Source organism: Odocoileus virginianus, chromosome 7 (genome assembly GCF_023699985.2).
Source record: "Odocoileus virginianus isolate 20LAN1187 ecotype Illinois chromosome 7, Ovbor_1.2, whole genome shotgun sequence".
NCBI classification, from domain to species: domain Eukaryota; kingdom Metazoa; phylum Chordata; class Mammalia; order Artiodactyla; family Cervidae; genus Odocoileus; species Odocoileus virginianus.
In genome coordinates, this window is record NC_069680.1 from 80508811 (window position 1) to 80527245 (window position 18435).

Here is an 18435-nt window from a genome sequence, read left to right on the forward strand (position 1 = left end):
CCCCCCCCCCCCCCCAAATTCACAAGAGTTTTGCCATGTAACAGTTATCAAGTCCAAGCTCATACTGCTCACCTCATGACAAGCCAATAAATGAGAGTGGTTGGGGCAAGGAGTAGTGGCTTTTTCAGAAAGGCAGCAGACCAAGGAGATGGTGGACTTGTGTCCCAGAAAACCATCTTCCCCAAGTTACCAGTCAGGTTGTTTTTTATACCAAACAGGAAGGGGTGTTGGTTGCCACAAACTTTTTGGTGTGAGAATCCTTTGTTCTTAAAGTCCTCCATGTAGGTTTGGTGACAATGTCCCTATAAACTTCCAACAAGACAATTGTTATTCTCTGTCTTGCAACTTTTTATCTCTAGTGAATGGAAAATGTTATACCTTTAAAGGTCAGAGCCTTGAAAATGCCTGTATATTTCAGGCCATAGGCAACATGCTTGTAGCAAAAGCAATAGGATACAAAGGATAAAGGAAAAGAAAGATCCAATATGGAGTCAGATTTGCTCTCCCCTGTTACATAATCTACAGCAAGGAATGTGCTGGTGCCATTGCCACTCAGGGAGCCTGAGTCAGGATTCCAAGGTGCTAATTTGCAAACTGTTAAAAGATAAACTGAGGCATATATCTTAAAAAATTAAGAGTTTATTTGAGCAAAAATTGATTTGAATTGGGCAGCATCCAATCTAGCGAATAGAAAGAAGCTCTGAGGAGCTGTATGAAATGAAAGAATTTATTAGGCAGAAGGGAGTGGAAGAGGAAAGTTATCTGGCAGAAGGAAAAAGTAGGTTGTATTATTGCAAAGTTATTTTTCTTTAGGGTAGCAGGAGTCTACCCAGAAGATTACCTCACTGCTGCTAATCAGATGGTTCCTGATTTAACATTCCGTATAGTGGAAACTATAATTAAGCCTCAGTTTGGTAATGTGGGGCTTAGCATAAGTGACTCCACTTTGGACCTGTTGTCTTTTTCTTTGTTTGTTTTTTCCTTTTTTGTTTTTGTTGCTTGTTCCTTTTTTTTCTGTTTGTTTTTTTTTTTTTCTTTTTTCTGTTTTTTAACAAAAGAGAGAGAGGTGCGGATGTGCAGGAGCTGGTGGTAAACCCTACTTGGAGAGGGCAGGAGGGCTTCACAGGGAGAAATGAGACTTTGCCAAGGATGGAAGCTGAGCAAGGATCTTTGAGGCTGAGGGAACCATAGATGCAAAAACTTTTATGCAGCTAAGTAGGTGAAACACCATGGTGAGTTTGGAGAAGTGAAAGCAATTAAACAAATTTTTCTAGCACATGTATTTCTGCTTTAGCTTTCTCCTTACCGCCCGTTTCTCCTCACCCCCTCCACCCTGTCTGCCACCCTGCCCCTCTAGGCTGTCCCAGAGCACCAGGCTGGGCCCCCTGTGTTATATAGCCGCTCCCCACTGGTTATCTGTTTTACAGGTGGTAGTGTATGTATGTCAGTAGTACTTTCTCAATGTGTCACATCCTCTACATCCCCCGCTGTGTCCACAAGTCCATTCTCCACATCTCTCTCCATTCCTTCCCTGCAAACAGGCTCATCAGTATCATTTTTCTAGATTCCATATATATGCATTAACATACAATATTTGCTTTTCTCTTTCTGTCTTACTTCACTCTGTATTAATAGGCTCTAGGTTCATACACTTCACTGCAACTTATTCAAATTTGTTCTTTTTTATGGCTGAGTAATATTCCTTTGTATATATGTAAAATAACTTCTTATCCATTCATCTGTTAAAGGACATTCAGGTTGCTTTCATGTCCTGGCTATTGTAAATAGCGTTGCAATGAATATCGGGGCACTGCTGCTGCTGCTAAGTTGCTTCAGTCGTGTCCGACTCTTTGCAACCCCATGGACTGTAGTCCACCAGACTCCTCTGTCCACGGGATTCTCCAGGCAAGAATACTGGAGTGGGTTGCCGTTACCTTCTCCAGAGGATCTTCCCAACCTAGGGACCAAACCCAATTCTCTACATCTCCTGTATTGGCAGGCAGGTTCTTTCCCACTAGTGCCACCTGGGAAGCCTAAATGTACACAAGGGGTACCTGTGTCTTTTAGAATTGTGGTTTTCTCAGGGTATATGCCCAATAGTGGGATTGCTGGGTCATATGGTAGCTTTATTCCTAGTTTTTTGAAGAATCTCCATACTGTTCTCCATAGTGGTTGTATCAATTTACATACCCACCAACAGTGCAAGAAGGTTTCCTTTTCTCCACATCCTCTCTAGCATTTATAGTTCATACATTTTTTTTTAATTAGTTGGAGGCTAATTACTTTACAATTTTGTAGTGGTTTTTGTCATACATTGACATGAATTAGCCATGGATTTACATGTATTCCCCATCCCGATCCCCCCCCCACCTCCCTCTCCACCCGATTCCTCTGGGTCTTCCCAGTGCACCAGGCCCGAGCACTTGTCTCATGCATCCAACCTGGGCTGGTGATCTGTTTCACCATAGATAATGTACATGTTTCAATGCTTTTTCTTGAAACATCCCACCCTCGCCTTCTCCCACAGAGTCCAAAAGTCTGTTCTATACATCTGTGTCTCTTTTTCTGTTTTGCATATAGGGTTACCATTACCATCTTTCTAAATTCCATACATATGTGTTAGTATACTGTAATGGTCTTTATCTTTCTGGCTTACTTCACTCTGTATAATGGGCTCCATTTTCATCCATCTCATTAGAATTGATTCAAATGAATTCTTTTTAATGGCTGAGTAATATTCCATGGTGGTTCATAGATTTTTTGATGATAGCTATTCTGACTGGTGTGAGGTGGTACCTCATTGTAGTTTTGATTTGCATTTCTCTAATAATGAGCGGTATTGAGTATCTTTTCATGTGTTTATTGGCCATCTGTATGGCTTTGGAGAAGTGTCTGCTTAGGTCTTCTGCCCATTTTTTAAATTGGATTGCTTGTTTTTCTAGTATTGAATTGCATGAGCTGCTTATATATATTGGAAATTAATCCTTTGTTGATTGTTTAATTTGCAATTATTTTCTCCTGTTCTAAGGGTTGTCTTTTCATCTTGTTTATAGTTTCCTTTGCTGTGCAAAAGTTTGTAAATTTAATTAGATCCCATTTGTTTATTTTTGTTTTTATTTCCGTTAAACTAGGAGGTGGATCAAAGAGCATATTGCTTTGATTTATGTCAGAGTGTTCTACCTATGTTTTCCTCTAAGAGTTTTATAGTTTCTGGCCTTACATTTAAGTCTGTAATCCATTTTGAATTTATATTTGTGTATTGTGTTAGGAAGTGTTCTAATTCAGTCTTTTACATGTAGCTGTCCAGTTGTCCTAGCACCACTTATTGAAGGGGTTGTCTTTTCTCCATTGTATATTCTTTCCTCCTTTGTCAAAGATAAGGTACCCATTGGTGCATGGTTTATCCCTTGGCTTTCTATTTTGTTCCATTGGTCTATATTTCTGTTTTTTTGTGCCAGTACCATACTCTCTTGATGACTGTGACTTTGTAGTATAGTCTGAAGTCGAGGAGATTGATTCCACCAGTTCCATTTTTCTTTCCCAAGATTCCTTTGGCTACTCAGGGTCTTTTGTGTTTCCATACAAATTGTGAAATTTTTTGGCTTAGTTCTTTGGAAAAATACCCAGAAATAAACCTACCTAAAGGGATTAAAGACCTGTATGCAGAAAATTATTAGACACTGATGAAAGAAATCAAAGATGACACAAACAGATGGAGAGATATACCATGTTCTTGGAAGAATCAGTATTGTGAAAATGACTGTACTACCTAAAGAAATCTCAGAAGGTGTTATTTCAGTGGAGCCCTGGAGGATGTGAGAAACAGCCCATCATGTGGATGCAAGAGGTGGGGAACAGGGTGCTGGTGGTCTCAGGGATGGAGAAAGTGCTGCATACTTCGGAGACAGGACACACGGTACATGGGATGAGAGAGAGGAAGGAATCAGGCCGAATGCCAGGTTTCTTGGCTTTAGCAGCTGGGTCAGTGGCGGTGATGGGCACAGCCCTGGGCAGCTGGACAGGGGGACTGCATGACTCTCTGTGGTCTGCAGTCTAGTCCCCTTGGAGATGGTGTTACGCACCTGGTTCTTGGGACTCTAATCAATAGAAATTGATAAGAAGCCAGACAAGAAACTCAGGCAAGGCTCTACGGGGACTCACGCTGTAGCACGAGGGGGCAAAAACAAGAAACAGGTGCCCTTGCTCGCTCTCCTAGAGAGAAGTGAGCTGGTCCCCTAAATGTGGTGAGGGCGGAGGCAGATCGGTGAGCGTGGCCGGCCCGCCCCCTTGGTGGTGCTGTGTGCGGGGATCATGTGCCGTTACCTGCTTTTGCTCCAGGCTCCTCAGAAGTGGCGCTTGGTTTGTGGCCTTTTTGGATCTTATTGTTCACAATGTGTCTCAACTGCCCTTGCGTGTGGTTATTTTTGGTACTTTATAGTTCCCTTGTATTCTGTTGCTGGGGGAGGCATTTGTCCAGGTCCAAGTGCAGGCGCTCAAGTAGAGGGTCCCAGGTCCAGCCTGACTCAGTTGTACTCAGTCTCTCCTCCTGGTCCACTAGGGGCCTCTGAGGCCCTTCTTTTTGTGCGCCTGCCCTTCTATTGAATTGCTCAACTTTAAAAAGATTGAGAAAAGGAACCAGTCCAGTAGGAGCATTACAAGCCGGATGGATTTGTGAAATGAGACTGGCACCCAAATGTAAGAGAACGTTGTTCATCAAGTCTGCCATTAATTGTTACATCTGGAGAAAACAAAATCAAAAATGTTTACTGAGACGTTTAAGAATCGAAACTTCAGGATGTTCTGTATATGACATCTTTTTTTCATTATCACAGAGAAGTGAGTTGAAGGTGCCATAAAACTGGCTGAAAAGTAATTTTCCTAATAGTGCGAATATTAATGACGGTTATCTGGTCTTTGTCCAAAGTATTTGCAGGCAGGGATTCATGATACTTGTCTAAAACCTCAATTCCTAAAGCATTTCTTGTGAAAATAGGAACATTCCTGTGCCCAGATTCTCAACAATAAAAGACACCAGGAACGTTTTCAAAACTGTTGGCCTGATTTAAATTTCACTGGAAAACAGCTTTTTAAAACCAAGTTGTCTGTATGTGGTCTCCGTGTGATCACTTCCCACTGGCAGCTGGTAACTGCCAGCTTCTGGTGGCTTGAGAAAGTGAGCTGTTTCCCACGCTCCCACACGGCAACCCAATCAGGATGTTTGTGCTGGGAGATGTTTGGATGGGGTTGGGGCAAAAAGGGCGAGAGACCAGCTGGACGAGGCTCCTTCCCCAACTCCCGTCTCTACAGCCTGTCCATGCATTCCAGAAAATCATTGCTGGTGCCAGGTGGTGATGGAAATTATGTCACCTGAATACTTAACAGCCCATGAACTTTGGTAAAATGGGAGGGTTTTGCTAAGTCTACAGTAACTCCCAAACCTGTTGCTCTTCTCCCTTCCCGGGGCCCAGATTGGCTCCATCAACGCTGAACCTTTTACCTGGTTCTTGGCAGTTTGTAGAGTTTCTTGTCAGCCTCTGCCCCCTCCTCTAGGAATGAGGTCTGAAGTGACTGAATGATGAGGCCACAGGCAGAGGAGGGAGGGAAGTAAGTCAGCTGGAAAACTCACAGGACTTCTAATCAACTGAACAACTGCAACTCCCTTCGATGCATTCCTGTTCTTCCAGTCTGTAGCTTCTTGAAGTGCAAACTAGGGTGCCACATGCGAAGTTGCTCCCATTGAATTCAGGATTTTTTAAAAAATTCATGAACTCCAGAAGTAAAAAGACCACTTGTGTGGTGTTCTTTGCCCCCAGTGGACTGTGTGTTAAGAAGGATATGTGTGTGTTAATCACTCAGTCATGTTCGACTCATTGTGATCCCATGAACGGTAGCCTACCAGATTCCTCTGTCCTTGGAATTCTCCAGGCCAGAATACTGGAGTGGGTTGCCATTTTCTTCTCCAGGGGATCTTCCCAACCCAGGGATCAAACCTGGATCTCCTACATTGCGGGCAGATTCTTTACCACTGAGTCACCAGGGAAGCCCTGGAAAGATATGGGAGAGGCTCAAAGCCTCATCCTAAGCCCGGTTTTGCAAGGAGGCCCAAGCATGCCCACCACCAGGGGGGCTATGGTCCCTTCCCCATTTTCCCAGGGAATGTGGATTTTAGTTGGATAAGAACACAGCAGTATTTTCATAGGCTTTAGACTGGTTTCAAGAAGTGTTAACTGGACTTCCCCGGTGGTCCAGTGGTTAAGAATTTGCCTGCCAACGCAGGAGACATGGGTTTGATCCCTGGTCCTGGAGGACCCCACATGCCACGGGGAAACTGAGCCCATATGCCACAACTACTGAGCCTGCACTCTAGAGCCCATGCTCTGCAACGAGAAAAGCCACCACAGTGAGAAACCAGGCACTGCAACTAGAAAGTAGCCTTGCTTGCTACAACTAGAGAAAGCCCTCATGCAGCAACGAAGATCCAGTGCAGATTAAAAAAAAAAAAAAAACATGATAATTGACTTCAAGAAGTGGTAACTGATAACTGGTTTCAAGAAGGCTGAATTAAGTGACTAACTGAACACAGTGAACTAAGTGAATTAAGTGAACATAGTGATTAAGAAGGGTCGATTTGGAGTTGGTCTCCCTAGGTTCAAATCCTGGTGCTGCCACTTATTGGTAACTTTGGACAAATTGATTCACTTATTAATACCTTGTTTTCCACCTCAGAAAAATGTGGATAATAGTAACAGCTATTCTTGGGTCTGTCCTCCATGATAAATAGTGAAAGTTCTGTTTGACAACTTCATTGGCAAAAGACAGGGTTAATCTATGTTTGATTCATTATCATAGTCATTTTTCTTATTTTAAAAGAAATTCAATTGCAGACATCTTTGGGAGCCCAGACACTGTGCCTGCTATCTGCCTGGCGGGGCTGTTAAAAATACTCTCAGCTGAGAGTAGCACCTTATTGCTTTTCTTGGCACCTTTTGATACCTGGTGAGGTTGAAATGGAACATGTTCCTCTTATTGGTCTTTCTTCTTGAAAACTGTTTGAAATACCCTTTGGCCTGCTTCCCATTGGAATCTTGATATTCTTTTATTTACATATAAACTTTGTTTTCTGATCATGCACATAATACATTTATCTTGAAAATTTGGGGGAAAAAGCAAATTTATTAGAATAAAAATGACCCTCAGAATTAAAAAAAAATGGTAATAGCTATTCCTATGGGGTTCTTTTGAGGATTAGATATTAATAAGAGGTCTGGAACTTGGTAAGCATCCAGTAATGTTAGCTATTGATGTAGGTCATTAATCTGCTCAAAATAACAACACCCTTGCGGCCCATTCACATTTACTTCTTGACTCTCATTTGCTTATTGTCTCATCATCTGTTTGTGTTAATCCTCCACATCCTTCTGGATTGGGGGTGCCTTGAAAGCAGAGTCTGGGTTGTGCCCATTTGTGGACCCATAGCTCTAGCACAGCCCTGGTTTGTCATGATTAGTTCATCTGTTGAGTAAATTAAGGCAGGCTTTGATGATGACTTATGTTTGAATGGTGTTTTTTGTGCCACGAAGCACACACATGGGAAGCCTAAGACTCAAAGTTTAGGACCCTTGCTGAAGTCATATGACAGAGCCAGGTCCTGTGATTCTTTTATTTATGTATTTATTTAGTTGGGTCAGGTCTTTTTTTTTTTTTTCCTTTATTTTTGTTAGTTGGAGGCTAATTACTTTACATCATTGCAGTGGTTTTTGTCATACATTGAAATGAATTAGCCATGGATTTACATGTATTCCCCATCCCGGTCCCCCCTCCCACCTCCCTCTCCACCCGATCCCTCTGGGTCTTCCCAGTGCACCAGGCCCGAGCCTGGTATTATGTATTTATTTAGTTGGGTCAGGTCTTAGTTGCAGCTCCTGGGCTCTCTAGTTGCTGTGTTAGGGCTTAGTTGCTCCGAGGCATGTGGGATCTTAGCTCCCCCAGCTGAATCAAACCTGTGTTGCCTGCATTGCGAGCAGATTCTTAGCCACTGGATTACTATGGAAGGCCCAAGATCTGTGATTCTTGCCCTTGCTCCTTCCAGTAGGCTGTCCTCTCTAGGAAGAGAATGCCAACTTCTGTAAGTCCAGATCATGTCTTTTGCCAGTTCTATTGTATCCGAATCTCACATAAGTGAAATTTTATAGCATGTACTACAGTTGTGTTTGGATTCTTTTGCTCAGCTTAATACTTGCGAGATTCACTCATGTTGTTTTGTGTATTTTAAAAAATCACTGTATAGTATTCCACTGTATGCTAAGACCAACATTTATTTACCTGTTCTCTTGTTGATGGGTATCTGGGTGGTTCCCAATATTTGGTTGGGCTTCCCCGGTGGCTCAGTGGTAAAGAATCCCTCTGCCAGTGCAGGAGATGCAGGAGACGTGGGTTTGATCCCTGGGTCAGGAAATGGCAACCCACTCCAGTATTCTTGCCTGGAGAATCCCATGGACAGAGGAGCCTGGTGGGCTATAGTCCCATAGGGTCATAAAGAATTGGACATGACTGAGCATGCACAAAATTTGGTTCTAAGTCTCTGCACTCCTTTTAATGATGCTTGGTTTTTTACAGGTCACCACAAATGGCATCATTGCCATGAGTGAACCCCCAGCCAAAGAAACCCACCCTGGGCCCTTCCCACCAACCTTTGGAGCAGTCGCCCCTTTCCTGGCGGACTTGGATACAACAGATGGCCTGGGGAAGGTCTACTATCGGGAAGACTTGTCTCCCTCTGTCACTCAGCTGGCTGCGGAGTGTGTCCAGAGAGGGTTCCCAGAAGTCTCTTTCAAGCCCAGTAGTGCGGTGGTTGTCACTTGGGAATCCGTTGCTCCCTATCAAGGGCCTAGCAAGGACCCCGCCCTGGAAGGCAAGGTAAGCACCCGTCCAGGCACAGGGACAAATAGTCTAATACGTTGGCTTTGCACACTTTGGTCTTCTGGTTTGTGCTACTCTGATGTACACCACGTCCATGCGATTGATAAAGATAGGACATCCAAAGCAAAATCTAACAAGCTATTTATTGCAGGTCTGAAATGTCCAAAATCGTATCCACAGGGCTACCTAAATCTGTGTTGTAATGATGATCCAATGTAAAGAAAGCCAAGATCCCTGAGATAACTAGCCACATGGCAAGAAGAGTTGATAAATTACAGCCCTAGCTGCTCTTACTTTGGGTGGTAGATGATGGGAGGTGGTTTCTAGACAGAGAATTTATTACGAGTTTATGAATATGCAGTGATAAAATAATAACGCAGTCCCAAGGGGTGTGAAGAACTAAAGACAAGACCCAAGTTCTATTTGGGGGGACAAACCCCCCACCATCTATTTGTACCATGTGAATGGTTCAGGACACAGGTTTCTTTACAACCAGGGCTGCAGTTTCTGTAGATTCAGTGGTTGGGAAAGATGTTAGGCTGTGCAGAGCTTGGACCTGCACTTAGATGGGGAATATTTGAGCAGGTCAAGAAGCCCATCTCTAGATCTGAAGTGAGCCTTTAGGACATGCTTCAGTTTCTCCTTGGAAAAATAAATTCACTCCACCATTATTTAACTTTTATAGCATGACAGGGTAGAGTACAACTTGAAAGGTCCCAAAGCATCTTTAAATGGAGGAAATGTTCCAGGCTGGTGGTTCCCAAAGTGTGTACCACAGAATACTGGTCGTAGAGACAGTCCTTGAGGAAAAAGACTCCTTGGGCCAGATGAGTTTGGGAAATGCTAAAACTATAGGTCCCTCTTGGTGTCTCAGTCTGGAAAGCCCTACAGTATGGAAACCTGCTTACCTTGGTTTAATTTAGTCAGCCCTAAACCTCTTGGCTGTACCGTTTTCCCTCCCAAATAAGACATTGCATCCCATAGAGCACACTTTGGAGAAATCGGACACATTTTGCTTTGTCACCTGTATCCGCCTGAGTGGCATGCTTGAAAACAGTTTAAAATCTTCAGTTTCTTGGGACTTCCCTCATGGTCCAGTGGTTGAGACTCCATGCGTCCATGACAGGGGCATGGATTCCTTCCCTGGTGGGGGAACTAAGATCCCACATGCCACATGGCGTGGCAAAAAATAAATCACTAAAATAAAACCTTAAATTTCTCAAGTGTGCATCCTCTTCACTTGAGTAATAACTGCCCGACCCATTGTACAGAGCTCTTGCCTGCCTCAAGGGTCCGGCCTCCTCTCATCCTGACTTCTCCAGTCCCCCCTGTAGCAGCTGGACCAGACTATTTGCAGTTCCCTGATGAGGCTCTTTGCTTGTTTGTTTTAGCCACAGTCTCATGCACTGGCTGTGCTCTGCTTGTGATGGCCTCTCCCTGACCCTCGCTGCTCGTGTTGAGCGCCTGCTTGTTCACTCGGCCTCCTCTGCCCCCGCCCCTTCCAGCCCTGGGCACTCTGCCTGCACGCAGCTCGGTTACAGAATCCATGCTTTAGTTTGGGAATGTTTTGTTCAGATGTCAGTCTTCCCACCTAAACTGTTAAATTCTCAAGTGCCAGGATCATGTATTTTTATCCTTCGTCTTCACAGTGCTTGGGGCCATGTCTTGCACCCAGGAAAGGTATTAACATGAAGGAATACGTTCTCTGCCCGATTCTCATATGCTGGCTCACATAGTCCTCCTAACATTTCTGTGGAGTAGGTGATTTTCTCTCCATTTTACAGATTCAAAAATCAAGGTTCAGAGAGGTTAGGTAACATGCCCAAGGTCACTCAGCCAATGATGAGGGCAAGGAGTTGGATTCAGATCTGTTTTCTCCCAAAGCTCATGTTCTTTCTTACTGAACAGTGCTTGGGCTCAATAAACTAAATAATAAATGTGGTTGAATATGTTTAATGGCTGTGTAAACAATTTCTGGGGATAAGAATTTGCAAATTTGCTTGAGAGATAGAGGTACCATATCTATAATTTTTGGTTAACCCTAGGGTCACAGGTATGCAGAAGGTATTCATTGGCTAATTAGAAAATTTCATGTTGACATAGCCTTAGAGATATTTAAGTCTAATTATCCTGGAATACTGTCCTTGCTACAAAAATATTTCTTTAGAATAAGGTGCAAATAGTGCCATCTCTGTATTTTTTATATGTAGTCTGGTGAATAGCGCAGTTTAAGATCCTGAGTAACTGAATCTTAACTCATCTCTACAGAGAAACACATTCCAGTCCATTCTGGCCTCCTCTGATTCCAGCACCTATGCCATTTTCCTTTATCCTGAGGATGGTCTGCAGTTCTACACGACGTTCTCAAAGAAGGAGGAGAACCAGGTTCCTGCGGTGGTTGCTTTCAGCCAAGGTTTAGCAGGATTAATATGGAAGAGTGACGGAGCTTATAATATATTTGCTAATGACAGAGAATCAATTGGAAATCTGGCCAAGTATGCTTTTTTATTCTTCAGTAGATTCTTCCTTTAATAAGATTCTCAACTGACTGTTTTATAAGAATAATGTAATGGGCTTTATAGAGTATCACCTAAAAATGTGGATTTAAATTCTGTAGGGGACTTTGCTGGAAGTTCAGTGGTTAGGACTCTGCGTTCTCACTGCCAACAGCCCAGGTTCAATCCCTGGTTGGGGAATTAAAATCCTTTAAGCCATGCAGTGTGACCAAAAACAAACAAAAAGTTTAAATTTTGTATATAGTTTTTATATTATGTAGTACTTTTTTCCTGATGAATTCAGGGAATATACTCTTAGAATGAAAGGCATTCAAGTTTTTAGATATCATTTTCATTTGAAACAGTTTTATCATGTCTTCTATAAAGTTAGAAATACAAATTATTCAAAACTATCTCTTGCTATGAATCCATGGCTGAGAGGGTTTTTCCCTACACTGACTGGGGGTGGGAATGTTGTTATATAGAAACAGTGCTCTCTTGGCCTATTTTGTAGAATTTGGCAAAAGGAGGGAAAGCTCAGACTTCTTTTTCTAATAATTAAACTTAATTATTCTTTAAAAAAGGAAGCACCTCCGCCTCCCAATTTCATTTTGTCAGTGGAGTCTGAAACTCCTCTACCCTTTGATAGTGTACTGGTAAATATTTAACAACTGAGTTTATGCAGGTTGGGGAAGCCCTCACTCATTTTTAGCATTTGCCTATTTCCGTGGTATAAATATGTCTAGGATGGCCGGTTTTCAGCTGTTACATCATGTAAGTCACCCGGAGGTTGAGAAAAGGTGAACCATTGTATAGTATTCTCACCCTAGAGGTGCAGTAGATTCAGATAACTTCAAGAACATAGCTAATAGGAACATAATTCATATGGGATGACTTTTTAATATGGTTTATTTAATTGTAAGTTTATATAATTTTATTTTTTGTAAACTGGTTCAAGCACGCTCCTGTACATCACTGCCTTTACTCAAGTCCCAGGTAGACAGACTGGTTAGACATCCAATTTCTGCAAGACTTCCTTGATTTCTCATTCCCTGTCCCAGTCCAGTCTTTTGCTCAATGTTCTCCATTGAATAATGTATGTCCCTTCTATCTATCATATAATCTGGTCACTTTGTACAATTTCTGATAGTAAAACAGTATCAGAACAGTGAAAATGGTAGTGTAAGAAGTAGAGATTAGGGTTATTGTATTGTATTTTATAACTATAAAATGCCCTTAGATTCTGAATATCATTTGCATTTTACTATACCCTCTGAGCATAAAAAGGTTAACTGAGACCTGTCCAAGGTTCCACAGCTAACAGTGTTAGGATTTCTAATAAACCAAGTCCTGTTTTCACTCATAACTTTTGACACTAAATACATGTTTTTTCCCCTCTTATCAACTCTTCAGATACCAACTGGGTATCCTGTGACTTAATTCAGATCTGACACTAACTGCTTAGAATCAGCACAGACCTCACAGCTTAAGGGCTCACTCCTACAAGGCTGCCCCCCCTTCAGACATCCCTTGAAAGTCCCAAGTTGCTGCCTACACTTCCTATCAACCAGCTATAAATTGGGGTCTCCATGACTCCCTGCTCAGGTTTGATAATTTGCTAGAAAGGCTCACAGAATTCAGGGAAGTACTTCACTGACTATTACTAGTTTGTTATAAAGGATACAACTCACAACAGCCAAATAGAAGAGATACATAGGGCAAGGGGCAAGGTATGAGGGGAAGAGGAGGTGAGGGGCTTCCATGCCCTCGCTGGGCACACCGCCCTCCTAGCACACCTCAACTGTGTCCACCAGTCCAAGAGCTCTATCAACCTGATAACTTAGGAATTTTTATTGCATAGGCATGATTGATTAAATCATTGGCCCTTGGTGATTAACTAATCTCCAACCCCACTTCCCCACCCCCTTCCTGGAAGTCAGGGTGTGGGGCTGAAAATTCCAACCCTATAATCACGCCTTGGTCTTCCTAGTGAGCAACCGCCTTTCTGAAGCTACCCAGGGTCCCCAGCCACTAGTCATCTCATCAGCATACAAAAAGGCATTCTTATCACTCCAGAGATTACAAGGACCTTAGGGGTTATATGCCAGAACCAGAGACAAAGACCAAATACTCTCATATCACAGCATGTCCCCAGAAAGAGCATAATGGGAAAAAAATGCACACAAATCCAGTCAACAGGTTGCTCATGCCGACGAGCAATTTGTATAAACACATTTTAAGGTCTGAAAATATCCCTGAGCATGCCTCTGGAATGGCTGAGAAGAAGCCTTTGCTGGGGTTGGGCCCACTGGATACGGCTTCACCATATGCTGCTGGATGTTCTCAGCTCTGTGAGGACCAGACAGGACCACATCTGCTCACCTATCCTCCACCAAGGCTGTGGGCAGTAGCAGGCCATGGGGTTTGAATTGACATGGATCTCCGGGGCTCCTTCTGCTTGGTTGGTGGGGGCTGTTTGTAGGTTGCTGGCCTGTTTCCAAGAAGCCTGTCCTTCCTTCTAGGAGCAGCAACTCTGGGCAACAGGGCATCTGGGTGTTTGAGATTGGGAGTCCGGCCACGGCCAGTGGCGTGGTCCCCGCGGACGTGAACCTGGGACTGGATGATGGAGCAGAGTATGATGATGAGGATTATGACTCAGTGACGCGTCTGGGCCTGGAGGACGTGGTTGCTACATCCTTCCCTCATGAGGCCCCAAGAGGGGGAGACGGTGGCATATACAACACGCCCAGTGACCTCTCCCCCCGCCGCGTGGCTACCGAGAGACCCCTCACACCTCCCACGGAGAGGACCAGATCTTTCCAGCTGCCCGGGGAGAGGTTTCCCCAGCAGCAGCCACAAGTCATAGATGTGGATGAAGTCGAGGAAACAGGAATTGGTAAGGCCATTTGTGTGGCAGGTGGTATGTTGTTGGATACTTGGGTTTCCACACAGGGGAGCGTTGCTGGGGGTTGTCAGCTGTGTGCATTGTTTGGAGGTTTGTAAAGGATGAGAGCCTGGAAAGGGAGGGGTGGAGCTTACGGCTACAGAGCATGAGTGAAGTGAAAAGTGGAAGTGTTAGCTGCTCAGTCGTGTCCGACTCTTTGCGACCCCATGGACTGTGGCCTGCCAGGTTCCTCTGTCCATGGGATTCTCCAGGCAAGAATGCTGAAGTGGGTAGCCATACCCTTCTCTAGGGGATCCTCCTGACCCAGGGATTGAACCCAGGTCTCCCACGTTGAAGGCATATTCTTTACCCCTGGAGCCACCAGAACACGGGTGAAGGGACCCACAGGCTGCAAAGACCGAGGGATCCAGAGTCAGGGCCGGGGTCAGGGGTCCAGAGACAGGGCCGGGGTCAGGGGTCCAGAGTCAGGGCCGGGGTCAGGGGTCCAGAGTCAGGGCCGGGGTCAGGGGTCCAGAGTCAGGGCCGGGGTCAGGGGTCCAGAGTCAGGGCCGGGGCTAGGGGTCCAGAGTCAGGGCCGGGGTCAGGGGTCCAGAGTCAGGGCCGGGGCTAGGGGTCCAGAGTCAGGGCCGGGGTCAGGGGTCCAGAGTCAGGGCCGGGGTCAGGGGTCCAGAGTCAGGGCCGGGGCTAGGGGTCCAGAGTCAGGGATCCAGAGTTAGGGATCCAGAGTTAGGGCCGGGGTTAGGGGTCCAGAGTTAGGGATCCAGAGTTAGGGCCGGGGCTAGGGATCCAGAGTTAGGGCTGGGGTTAGGGGTCCAGAGTTAGGGCTGGGGTTAGGGATCCAGAGTTAGGGCTGGGGTTATGGAGACTGTAGAATGCGTCCTCTTTCAACTTTCCTATTGTTCTTTTTGTGTGTGTTTTAAAGAGAAAAGTGCTTTAGAATTATTTTGAAAGTCAGATTTCCTTCCTTATTTGTGATTTCTGAGATCAGCAATATACTCACCCACCTGAAAAAACATTTTAGAAGTTCCTCTGTTGACATGGTTTATCTTTGACATTTATTTCCTCTTGGTTTATGGAAGGAGGATGGTTGATTATTTTTCCTCCAGGCTCCAGTCAGTTTCAGAGTTAGTTTGTGAACATTAAAAATACAAAATAACCGGATCCATTTTTCGAGGATGGTTTTAAAGTATAATGTCTGTTTTTTTCCATAAGATGTTATGGAAAAACCCAAACAAACTTAACTTTTTGGCCAAATCAATATATCAGACCATCACTTCATGGCAAATAGATGGGGAAACAATGGAAACAGTGACAGACTTTATCTTCTTTGGCTCCAAAATCACTTCAGATGGTGATTGCAGCCTTGAAATTAAAAGATGCTTGCTCCTTGGAAGAAAAGCTATGACCAACCTAGACAGCATACTAAAAAGCAGAGACATTACTTTGCCAACAAAGGTCCGTCTAGTCAAAGCTATGGTTTTTCCAGTAGTCATGTACAAATGTGAGAGTTGGACTATAAAGAAAGCCGAGCACCAAAGAATTGATGCTTTTGAACTGTGGTGTTGGAGAAGAGTCTTGAGAGTCCTTTGGACAGCAAGCAGATCCAACCGGTCCATCCTAAAGGAGATCAGTCCTGAATATTCATTGGAAGGACTGATGCTAAAGCTGAAGCTCCAATACTTTGGCCACCTGATGTGAAGAAGTGACTCATTTGAAAAGACCCTGATGCTGGGAAAGATTAAAGGCAGGAGGAGAAGGGAACGACAGAGGATGAGATGGTTGGCATTGCTGACTCGATGGACATGAGTTTGAGCAAGCTCTGGGAGTTGTTGATAGACCAGGAAGCCTGGCGTGTTGCAGTCCATGGGGTTGCAAAGAGTCAGACAGAACTGAGATACTGAAGTGAACTGAACTGAATGTATCATATTTTTGCTAGTTTCAGAGGAAAATGTAGCATTTTCAAGTGTACCATTTGAATTCCAGCATACTTTGAATTGTCTTATAAAAGACATTGGAACTAGACTGTGTTCTTTTTTTATTTTTGCCCTTCAGGTTGACCAGTAATATTCCTATCAAGGGGCTGGCCCAAGCCTTTAAATGATACTTAACTATGATTGTTTCTACTATGAAGTTATCATAAGGCCCTCAAAAAACCTACTCTTAAAAAAAAAAAAGAAAAAAAAAACCTACTCTTCCCCCCCCCAAAAAGAATTTAAGATAAACAAAGTCAGATTTCAAGGTTTCTTGAAAACCTTGAAGAAATGTAGTAGAAGCTAATAATAAATAATCACACTCAAAAAAAGAAAAATCTACCCCATTCCACGTTATTCACCCATTTTTATTTCTCCTTACTTGTTGTGGTTTGTCTCATAGCAATAGCCATAAATGTTTATTCTTATTGAGTATCCCAAAGCATGGGCAGGATCTGGTGGCCAGAGAAGTGTGCTTACTTCCTTCTGAGGCACAGAGATGGAGAGGTGACGTTTAGTGACATGATGAGGACATGGGTTCATGTCTCAGGAGGGCTCCTCTTACACACATGGCACCCTGGATTTCCCGGGGTGATGCTGACATCTAGCATGTGGCACCCTGCTCTTACAGCTGGATCTCAGAGTGATCTCCCCAGGATAGGTCATGTGCATGTTTATTTGCATATGTTGAGTTTTGAGGGCTTCTCAGGTGGTGCCAGTGGTAAGGAAAGTGTTAATCGCTCAGTCGTGTCCAACTCTTTGCGACCCCCTGGACTATAGGCTGCCAGGCTCCTCTGTCCATGAAATTCTCCAGGCAAGAATACTGGAGTGGGTTGCCATGCCCTCCTCCAGGTGATCTTCCCGACTCAGGGATTGAACCCAGGTTTCCTGCATTGCAGACAGACTCTTTACTGTCAGATCCACCAGGGAAACTCCAGAGTGGTAAAGAACCCACCTGCCAATGCAGGAGATGTAAGAGAGGCAGGTTTGATCCCTGGGTTGGGAAGATCCCCTGGAAAAGGGCATGGCAACCCACTCCAGTATTCTTGTCTAGAGAATCCCATGGACAGAGCCTGGTGAGCTATAGTCAGAGTCAGCAAAAATTCAGACACAACTGAAGTGACTTAGCATGTGTGCATGCATGTTGAGTTTTGAGTCTCATCCTGCTTTCACACCACATAGGTGTCTCTGAAATTCTCATTTGTGAAGCCATCACTTTGAAATGAGAGCATAGCTAGTCCCAGCAACTCATGGTAATACATTACTTGGTACTGGTAACAGCAACAACAAAAAGCCTAGATCTGAACCCCAACTGTGTTTAAAAGAGACCTTTCTCTGCCCTTAATCCCAGTTATTTACTGTTTTTATTAGAAAGGTTGGTCTTCTGTAGCCAGCAGTGTGTTCCTGGTGTTATTTGAATAGTCATCCACGGATACATCAGCCGTAACAGACCCACTGGGAGCTGAGCTTAAGCAATCAGTAGCATCACATGCGTTCAGCTCAGTGCCCAAGTGTCCCTGACTCCAAATGCCATGTATACATCCAGGAAATTCCCTTCTGGGTGTGTAGCACTCCTGGAATCTACCTGGGGTCAAACTTTACTTTTATTTTCACTCATAACAATTATAAATTGGGTCATTATCCCCTCCAAAAGTTCATCCCTTCTTGTGCTTTTGAATTCATTCCAAATTAGTGTGCTTTGGATTTTTAAGTTTAATGAGCTCGCTCATCATTCTAATAAAATCAACCTGGGAGGGAGAGCCATTTGCACTAGGGAGAAATTCATGTTTCTTGGGCCAAAGGCTGTTAGAGCAGGTATGACTGAGGAATTATTTCTACCAGCTTTTAACTCTAAGAGCTTATTTACCCCCTGGTGAGAACAAAGGGGCCAAAAAGTTTAAAATACTTTAAGCTCATTAAAATGGCACATTTTGTGTTATATGTATTTTACCATGATAAAAAAAATTTTTTAATATTTTAACGTCTGCACCCAAATTTGATGCTGTTTTTATTAGAAAGGTCAGTCTGATGCATATCTGATGATGTTTGATGGATGCCATATTAAGATTGACATTGGACAGCTATCACCCAATATTGATTCATTGATACTAAGGACATTGGATTATAGCATTTAAAAAAAATTCAC

At 43.8% G+C, this 18435-nt stretch overlaps 1 protein-coding gene across 1 annotated transcript in view; it reads left to right on the forward strand.

Moving 5' to 3' along the window:
• Positions 1 to 18435, forward strand: part of NID1 (nidogen 1) — a 92638-nt gene that overhangs the window by 19231 nt on the left and 54972 nt on the right. Inside the window, exons 2-4 of the mRNA XM_070471050.1 lie at positions 8617 to 8916; positions 11188 to 11414; positions 13937 to 14310. Coding sequence (XP_070327151.1) covers positions 8617 to 8916; positions 11188 to 11414; positions 13937 to 14310 — 901 coding nt within the window. The remainder of the gene's footprint in view (positions 1 to 8616; positions 8917 to 11187; positions 11415 to 13936; positions 14311 to 18435) is intronic.